This window comes from Carassius carassius, chromosome 19, assembly GCF_963082965.1.
Source record: "Carassius carassius chromosome 19, fCarCar2.1, whole genome shotgun sequence".
Classification (NCBI taxonomy): Eukaryota; Metazoa; Chordata; class Actinopteri; order Cypriniformes; family Cyprinidae; genus Carassius; species Carassius carassius.
In genome coordinates, this window is record NC_081773.1 from 18259897 (window position 1) to 18270327 (window position 10431).

At 36.8% G+C, this 10431-nt stretch overlaps 1 protein-coding gene across 3 annotated transcripts in view; it reads left to right on the forward strand.

Moving 5' to 3' along the window:
- The first annotated feature begins 74 nt into the window (after positions 1-74).
- The window catches only part of LOC132095283 (T-box transcription factor TBX15-like), a 20874-nt gene continuing 10517 nt past the window's right edge, over positions 75-10431 (forward strand). Inside the window, exons 1-4 of one of the 3 annotated variants that reach the window (XM_059500117.1) lie at positions 75-591; positions 4689-4896; positions 7538-7639; positions 10257-10428. In XM_059500117.1, coding sequence (XP_059356100.1) covers positions 390-591; positions 4689-4896; positions 7538-7639; positions 10257-10428 — 684 coding nt within the window. In that variant the 5' untranslated portion in view covers positions 75-389. Of the gene's footprint in view, positions 592-1414; positions 1600-4688; positions 4897-5973; positions 6132-7537; positions 7640-10256; positions 10429-10431 lie in introns of those variants that run through there. The other 2 variants (XM_059500118.1, XM_059500119.1) reach the window with 2 other exon arrangements.

Here is a 10431-nt window from a genome sequence, read left to right on the forward strand (position 1 = left end):
TGCGCTTCCCATTGGTCGTGCTGGACTTGACAAACACTGAGAGGGTTGCCCCTAACGCTTCGTAAAAAGTTTTCTAGAAGTGAATATCAATCAGAGAGGACTCGACGACAGAAAAAGAGTCGTGGGGAAGTTGGACGGAGTCTCAAAACATCGAGATATATTAACAAACTATCTTCTCGGACAAGGTATTGAGCCAAAGTCTCTTCGTTGGGAATGGGTTCTTTTATTTTTTAGCCTTTAAAGGGCATAAATTAGACTTGGGTTTGGATTACCGTCGTCACCGGAGACCTAAATCCACCCGTTATAAACATTTTGCGTGAGCGGCATTCCTGCGCCTGCAGCCTGGACGGAGTTTCTATTTCTCCTCCGTTGGATTTGCAGTGGGAGAGATGAGTGACAGGAGACGATCCGCTGCTGCTCTGAGTTCACGAGCGCACGCCTTTTCGGTAGAAGCCCTGATCGGGACAAACAAGAAGCGGAAGCTCCGGGGCTGGGAAGAAAAGGAACTGGAGCTGTCTATGGAGAACCTCGCGAGCAACGGACAATTGGGAGACGGCGAGGATCCTGCTAATTGTCTGGACATCGATCCGGGTTAGTGCGTGGTTACATGGCGAACTGAACTGCCATGCACTCAGTTAACATCCCATATAAAGTTTGACCGCATTTGCAGATTACAGTTTTGCCCTGGAATAAAATGTTTCAGCTATAGGCCTTTGCAGTGAGCCCAAATGTCACTTTAATTCAGTAAAGCAATATTATGAATTCTATTTTTATTGTTAAATTACTTTGCACAAACTAGTTAAAGCTATGATGTTATTTTGGTGAAATTTAATGTCATGTTTTTTTTTAGAGAAATCCAAAAGAAAGTCTTCAAGTAGGCTACAATAATTCATGACAGACAAATAGGCTAGTGTTGGAAAACCACAGCTTTCATTTTAAAGTACAAAATTCCCTTCTACAATAGAACATCTTCAACTCGTGATTTATTCATCAAGAAAAGGAACGGTGTTTTAATTCCGACTAGAAGCAAGTTAATTAATACAAATGTAGTGGTGGGTTAAATTTAGGATATTTAAATTTATATTATTATAATTTAGGGTAATCAAATCTTGCTCTTGTGTATTATTAGGGCAAAAGAAGAATATGCCTTTATACAAATTATTTGGAAATATGAACGCTCAGTTTTTAAACGATTCCTTGTAAGTGTCAGTTTGTGCCTGTTATGCCCGTCTCCAGATCGCCTAAAATGAAAAGCGCTCTTGTGAGTTCACGCTTGCAGGCGCTCGCGCACATTTGTGTGTGTGTGTGTGTTTCTTGGTTTCATCGCTGTAGTTCAACTGTTGCAACGTTAGTCATCACTTCATTAGTCTCGCTTCAGAAGCATTTGCCATTAGGCAGACCATTAAGTCCCACACAACAGGCTGCTGACTGATCATTCTGTGCATATTCTGATATAGCCCTCTATTGACGTTGGATTTAAAATATGACTATTCGCCTCATTTAAAAAAAATTATAATGAGCACAAATAGACAGAAGTTAGTTCGGCAATTCTGAAACCGAAGAGCACCATTTTTCAGAGGAGGACGACAATTGCAACAGGTGAGTAGGCCTATGCTTATAACAAAAATTATAATTTTATATTTTTAAAAAGGAAAACTGACAGACATCTTTTAGTAGGTTACTTTTAAATAATAAACAATATTTGATTTGATTTCTTTGAGATTCCTCATTTTGGGCCAACAGGTCACAGCAGGCCTCCATGTGCACAGATAACAGACTGTATTCGTACAAAACCAACAATAACCGCAGAAATAATGAAACGTCATTTTTTTTCACGTCGAACTGTAAACCACTGGTGCAATTAAACGGAAATCCCAAGTAGGTCTATAATAAGCCTACCTTTAGGTAGCTGTTCTGTAATATAATGACACTTAGCCTATACAGGCTGGATGGTAAGTCCAGGTCATCGATGCATTTTAAATAAAATATTTGATTTGTTTATAAAGCATTTTAACTTAACTGCGCAATGTTCATGTTCTCATCTGGCCAAACAGAGTCCAGAACATATTTTTTGCTACACGACCCAAGAAAATGATAACACTGGATTGTGTCATTTAATTAAGCTGCGCAATCATTTAAATTAATCTAAATAATTTAAATTAATCTTGTTATCTTGTCCCACGCGCATGTCCACAGATAGACTTCTCATCTCTCAGAGGCTGATATACTCAGAAAAGGATGACTCGATTCTGGATTTGAGTCAGTTTTCTGCTTCCTTTTGGGTGAACACAAATGGAAACATTTCTACAACTTTGAACAACAGGATCTATAGTTCTACGTAGATCCCATCTTGATTAAATTACAGAGAAAAATATTTAACTAGCCTATAAACTTTTTATTTTATTTAGCCTATTTTTTATTAAATGCATTTCAAAGTCTCATAGACGTAGGCGTTTTAGCGAAGCAGGTAAGGCGCGAATCAACAACAGGCTTTTATATTTTTTATTGTAGCCTAAATCGTAAAACTTTATATATTAGAAGTAATATCCATATAATATAATACATTTCACATTATATTTTAAATAGGCCTAGCTAGCCTAGGTATTATTCAGCACATTACTGACAGTTTAAAGTTATATGAGTTTAGTTTTGCTTATTGTGCTTTTCGTAAGACGTTTTGCAATACATAATCAAATTCAGTAATGCGCTATTTACTTTAATCATACTTTAGATAAAGCATGGACAGGGTTTTATGTGTGATACAAACCAAATATTAATAGTAAGAGCCTGGTCTATGATGTTTAATGAAAATACATCAGTAAAACTATGATTTGAGTTCTGTATATGACGCCTTCAAATTCTTCAATAAATATTTAGTGAATAGGGCTACTCCTAAAGTCTGCCCTCATGTTAAGTAGGCTAAGCGTTTTGTATATGGCGTTCCTTCGGTGTCATTTAAACCATCATATTTTTACCCCTCGCTTGCTTAATTCCCAGAGAGACGGAGTCAAAATGAAAGACGACAGATGTGTGCATTTAAAAGGAGTCTTAATCTTTATTTTTATTACCTCCCTCTTACATGAGACTGAATGAAGTCCAGCGGAAACAGGTGGTTCTGTTCCTGGTGGATTGGGTTACGCTGCAATTTCATGCTTAGTTCGCCTCTGTCCCAAGAAAAAATTAGGTCATTCACAACTAATTCAAGCTCTATACGGAGAAATGAATTTGTTGATGTGAAAGTAGTGTGCTGCAGTATCAACGGGCAGAAGAAATAAATCTACTATTATTACGATATAATAACCTACACATTATGTGTTTGTATTGTGTGAACTCCGAGACACTAGATTGACACAGACTCCATTTTTACGCATTCACTATACAGTCATAAATTACAGAACACGTTTGTTCGAAGTAACCTAAATGAACTGCAGGACAGTTGGCTGATTAGTCAGCATTGTCCATGTTAAAGGTGAAGTTTTTATATTTGTCACTCTTTTATTGTGAAATGATCCGTTATAGTTTGACGTGTTCAGCCAACGCTGGTAGACTGCAGTCTGTTGTGTTATGAAGTAGCCTAACTCTGGCAGAGGGTATATAGACTTGTGGAATGGCTCAATGACAGCAGTTCAGAAACGACAGCACATAGACGGGTTTGGATGGAGTTGAGGACATGCCTGAGAGATCGTGTGAAAGAGACGATGGGCTTCATTACTGTAATTATGCTGATTGAATCTCTCATAAGGTTGATGAAAAGTCTGTCTCGGGCTCTAGGGCCTCAGAGGGTTCTGTGCGCGGGGTGCTGGTGGTTTGGCCAGGGCTGCTGGCCAGTCTCTGCAGCTTATGGTTGCACAGCGTCATTTGCATGACATAGGCCTACACCGCCAAAACAATCCGTTTCATTTCAATAACCTTTGTAAGTTTTGTAGACACCTGAATAATAAAATCTGTAGATAATTAAACCGCAGTACATCGACGACTTGTGAGTTTTCAGTGTAGGCTAATTAATTTAGCCTTTTATCGATGTTATGGCCTCACATAGCGTATCTCCCCTTACGTATTTGATATTATTAGGATACTAACATGCCTTAACATGGTAAATCAAATGAGTTTCATGTGGTAATTCTAATGATAATTTTGTTTTAAAACGTTACACAAAAATTAGTTAATTTTAAAGGGATGTTTTTTTTTCTGCATGATTGTCAGCTACGTTTTCCCCAAAACATGAAACCAATCAAGAATGAGGTCATAAAGATCAAAAAGAGTTTTGAAATAACGGTTTTAGCCTATTGACAATTTCGTTTAGACTAATTTATAACCAACTATCTTCTATTCGTTCTGTGAATTTTATTTTTGGTAATTAGGCTACTTTTCAGCCGATTTATAGTCAGTTGGGGATAATTTCATTAGTCTTTTAACCCGTGTCCAAAATCATCACACGCCATGTATTTTCAGAAAACACTAAGAAATATTCTAGAGCCAAGGTGAATCAGATTTTCCGCTTTATTTATTTTGCTGAATTTTTTCATTTAACATTGAAAGGCTGCAATCCATGATAGTCTGAGCGAATCCAAGTCGTTATTCTTTACGGCTGCAGGTGATCTGGTTCTACCGCTCAATATCGTCAACAGGCCTCCCGAGGCCTCCTACGTGGTGCCGGCGTTAATAATGATTTCATTTATTCGTTGTAGATTCAGAGGCCAGCCCGGGCTCCGACGGAGAGGGTCTGGCGGAGAGGACATCGTGCTCGTTCGGCTCCCCGGCGGACCTGACCCCCACCGCCTGCGACCCCTCGCCCTCAGCCTCCATGGAGGAGATCCAGGTGGAGCTGCAGTGCGCTGACCTGTGGAAACGCTTCCACGACATCGGCACAGAAATGATCATCACAAAGGCAGGAAGGTAAACCTTTTATGAAATGTAAAAAATCTAATGTATGGAGAAGTTCAACATATTGGATCAGACAGTGGCAGCATATTTCAAAATATTTTCTGGTATAGCCTAGGTTGTAGCTATGTTTAACCAAATTTAAACAAACATGATCTTGTGGAACGTGGAACTAAAGCTCTTGAAGATATGATAAACAATCCTGGATCACTATGCCGCTCCCTTTTTTGTCCGACTATTATAAAAAATATTGAATAATATGAACGGAACTACTTTGGATGTACCTTCTACGTGACGAACATGTTGTTGGATTCTGAATTTAAGGTTTGAAATACAATACATGTCTAATTAAAGGGCTGGAATTATTAACAATGGCATTTTGCATTTAAAAAGTATTAAATTAAAAGTATTTTGCATAATATTTTATTAATATCTATTTTAATAATAGATAATAATAATAATAAATTAATAATAAAACAAAATGTGATGAATACGCTATTTAGATTTAAATGAGTGTGGCATAAACAACATGCTTGAAGGCATTTTTTGTTTGTTATCAGTCAAATTAAAACTGTGAAACGAACGTTTGGGTCAAGGTAATTAAGTGTATTATTATTATTATTATTATTATTATTATTATTATTTTTGTAAACCACGTATTTTTTATTTACTTTTTATAAGTTTGATTATGATAGGCTATTCATGACACAAAATGAACTATAGCCTAGTTACATTTTTTTTTTTACCTTAAAAGCATATTTGAAGACTCTTTTGGTTTGTTTAAATATGAACAGACATTTTTATTTTCACTCAAATAAAGGTGCAAGGAAAGTATTTTTAGTAGCCTAGGTCTTTTTTATTAATTTATTATTATTGTTTTTGTTTGCTTGATGTTTACACCACGTCTAAAAAAAACAAGCAAACCCATTGACGTAGCTACTATTCAGTTGCTTTTTCGAAAATTTATTAAACCATTAAATATTAAACAAATATTAAATTTCAATTCTAGTTATTTGATTTATTTAAATCTTGTGTTCATCCTTTTATCATCTCGGACACATAACGTAGCATAGGCTACACTCTTTTTTCTTTTTGACATGCGCAAATGATCTCAGGGCAGGCGATTGTTTGGCAAAGGGATGTGGCGGCGCACGGGGACTGAAAACATGGAAACTCTGTTTTGTGGGCGCTAATGTGTTACACATGGGGGCAGAAATACCTAATCACAAACCACAACATGGCGAAATACGGTAGGGCTACTTTGCTACTTAGCCTTATAACAGGACAACAACAACTGTTTCTAATTAATACATTTGAAATATGCTTTTCGTTTTCTTGCTCTTTTGGGCGCCAATTACAGCCCAAACCGAGCATATAACTTAACCTAAACAGTTCACAGTAAGACCTTTCGCCCCTTTTTTTCTCGGCGGGATTGCCAGGTATTTCCGTGCCATTTTTACACTTTATGATCAAACCAACATGAAAACATGTCTCCATTTATTGGTGTAATTCCATGTCTTAAAACACAGGGTGAACTTCTACTTAAGAATACTCCCTGATTGCACTGGATGGCTGTAACAGTAGAGTTTATTAATAGCTAGAAGTCCATGTTGTGGCTTCCATGTTATTTCTTAAAAATTGTAACTTTGAATTATACAGTTAGCATTAGAAAGGTTTGTTCAAACTATTACAATTTCTCACTCAATAAATATTGCTTGGGCCTACACGACATGACGTTTTCATCATCAATAGACTTTCTTCTGATTCTATGCGCTGCTGCAATAAATCCCGAATGTAGCAATTTTTCGTTGGAATAATAAACAGTTTTGTTTTCTCCAGAACTATTCATCAAACAAAGTAACTCGTGTCCAAACTATTTAATAAGTTATACTATAGGCTCCTCATTTGTATGTTTTGTAAAAAGTAGAGCCTGAAATAATTACTCTGATTTTAAGGCGAGACTGAATGAATAGCCGCGTGTATTTTATGCCCCTGCTAATAATAACCCTATAAATTTAGAGGTGTAGGGGGTGCGGTGAGAGACCAGACACTTTCCTCTCATTATGAACAAAGAGATTTATGACGTTTAAATGAAAAGACAAAGAAGTTGCTTTTGAAGTGTAAAATTAAGAATTAGCCAAAAATGTCTCGTCAGACACGAGTCACGTTTTTAAATATGACCCTTTTGTTCAGTTTTAGTTTGTTTGAACTATTTTATAGATATTTTTATTTTATAGCTCTTTGATTCTACTCTGCTTTTCTAGCTCTCATATCTTTTTGTGAATATCTTTTTATTTTATTTTTAATTGATCAATTAATATCCTGCTACTATTTTGTAATGGCCAACAAGACAATATTAATACTTTCATAGATGAAAATAATTTATTTATTTATTTTGTATGCTTATTTTGGTGTCAGAGTGTTGTATTTATTTAATATTACAGACATCACTGTAACACACTATTCTTATTTAAATAATTAAATTAATTGGCTTCTAATTCACCTTATTTACATTTTGTGTATTATTCTTATTATTCTTCTTCTTATTATTATTATTATTATTTTTTTTAGCATTTTTAGATCACCTTTCGATATTTGTCAATTCCATTGTTAGACTTGTTAGTTAAACATGCAATTACAATCTGTTCTGTTTCAGGAGAATGTTCCCTGCTATGAGAGTTAAAATCGTGGGACTGGATCCACATCAGCAGTATTACATCGCCATGGACATTGTACCTGTGGACAACAAGAGATACAGGTAAGCACTGCTTGCGAGAGTGTGTAGCAAGGTTAGCATGCAGTGGGAAAGGAGTAAAATAACTAAATGAACTAGAAATTTGTCTATAAACTGGTAAGCTGATCCCCCTTGAAATAGGGTGGGAGATTTACATGAATAAGCAACACTGACAGAGTTGCCATATCAGCATTGAAGGTGGTGTAGTGTGTCCCTGTGATTTTGCTCTCACCATGACAACTTTCCATCACACATGCTTACAGACAAGCTTAATTTGAATGCAGCTAAAGCCTGCGTGTACGGATTGCAGTAGTGCACTTGTCCTATCCATAATTACATGTGCCTGGTTACAAACTTGTTAAGTCTTCCCAAATTAAGTTGATTTTTATTTAATAGTAATTAATAAAGACCTAATGACCAACATAGTACTGTTTAACTCAACTTGTTTCTTCGTACGATCACCATAAATCCAAAAACGCATCTGATTTTTGTTTGTATTCAGTGAAACTATTTGAGTTGTGTTTATGCTTTAGTCCCACACGCTGATGTCTGAGAACAGAACTGGAAACGGCTGAAATCTGTACTCTGTTTCAGGGGATTAGAAGCAAACGGAGGATATATTTTTCATTAGTCATACATCAGTGAAACACATTTAAATAAAATCTGTTTCTGTTTTTCAAAACTTTAAAAGTATGCTACAGTTTACGCAGCAACCCAAAATGTTCTCATATTTTCCTTATTTTGTTTTTGAAATAAACACAAGAAACATTGTGGATGTTACTGTATTAATTACACTGTGACACTTAAGTGGACAACGCAATAATCCTCCTGTTCAATTATATTTAGATGAATGTATGCATTTACTGAAAATAAAACCACAGCCATTCGAAGATTGGCCTTGAAGACAACCATTTAGAGCCCCCAAATATCATGGAGGATTTTAGAAGCCAAAAGATCTTGTAAAATTAAATAGGATTTTCTTCCTGGCTGGGGAATTTACCACAAGGCTTTGCAAACGGAGCAAAGAGCTGTCACTGGAATGCCTCATGTGTCTCAAGGGCTCGGGTCTGGAAACGCAGCCTTTATTGGAATTTACTCACTTTACTTAGGCGCACTGCCCTTTTCAAGGGACATAGAGTTTATACTAGACTTGTTAAATCTTTCTTTATGTGTTACTTGAATTACTTTGCTCTTTAATGTGGCTATTTGGTATGGCCTATATCTTGAGAGAAGAAGTAGGAAAATACAGAGCGGCTCAGATTTTCAGATTTCTCTTGCAGGCGCTCTCTAGCTAATGTATTCACAAATATCCTGTGTGCGCTAGCTGCTTTTCCTCCTTTTACTTTTCTCCATCTAGGTGTTGCCCTGTTTGTCTCTTATTTTTTTCTTTGTCCAGCTGTCAACTTCAGGCATGCCCGTCTTTTTCCTCTTCCGTATTTTTTTCCAAACAATAAACGCACATGGTGCTAACTCAACTTGATGTAAACGCAGTGCACATGCTCTGATCCACACTTCAGAGTATCACTTACTCTGTCAGTAAAGTAACCCAATATATAACTTGGTCTATTTGCTGCTGTGTCATGTGCATAAGAAAGCGCACAAGCATTTCAGAACTGTGCAGAAAAAAATCTTCCTCTTTTGTTTCTGCATTAGACTAAAGGGTTCTTACAATTATAATAACCCCATTTATGCTTTTTTTTTTCTTCATCTACATTTATGTAAATGCTTTTGCATAAAGTGTACCGCATGTGCTAAATATTGCTGGACTCTAATGGGCAGTCGCTCAACCATCTGTCCAAAAAGGTGTCACATAAAGTTGGATCTTTATTGATTGTGCTAGTGCCAGATGGCAGATTTATGAAAGATGAAAGAGGGCTAATCAAATTTCCAGTCCTTTTTGGTCTTAGGTTTCCCTTTTCTTTAACACTTTCCCTGCTACATAGAGCATAACCCTAAACAGGACTCCAAACAGGAAATTACAAAAATGCCTGGCACTATATGTGCATGTGTGCATAGGACGAACAACGTGTAAGTGTTTTGTTAAAGCACACATTTTGTATGGATGAAAATGGCCTTTATCTATTTTACTTTAGATCAACAGATTAAAGTGCATGAACACAAATGCATGGCATGCACATTCATGTGCGCAGTAGTGGGGTGCTCTGGGAGAGAATAAGACAGACACGGAGGATGTTTAATGCTGCCAAGCAATAACAAAAGGGGCCAAATTAGAATTTAGTTCATGTTTGAGAGCTGGATGATGACTTTGGCAGAGGCGTCGCAGTTAAGCACTTTCAACTGTGCGCATGGCCAGAACTAAAGGCATCCAGCTGGAAATGCCCTGCAAACAGCTCTTTAGCAGTGCCCACATGTATCAGAACCTTTTCAATGCTTTCCATTAATTATGTTCATGTAAACATACTTTACCTTTTAGCATGGGCTAGTATTTTATAATAGTCTGAAAAATAAAGTTCAATAGGATATTTAGTTTATCTTGAATTTGCATGGTCTGTTAGGAGTGTTTTGAACAATCAGAAGTTGGATTGTATGAGTGCATGAGTCATTTTTGGTATTGTTAACAACATTGACTCATAGGCCACCGGAACAGAGCATCATGGCAATTATATGCTCATTTTTGCAGGTATGTGTATCACAGCTCTAAGTGGATGGTGGCAGGAAATGCGGATTCGCCAGTGCCGCCCAGGGCCTACATCCACCCGGATTCACTGGCTTCAGGAGACACCTGGATGAGACAAGTGATCAGCTTTGACAAACTCAAACTCACCAATAATGAGCTGGATGATCAAGGCCATGTG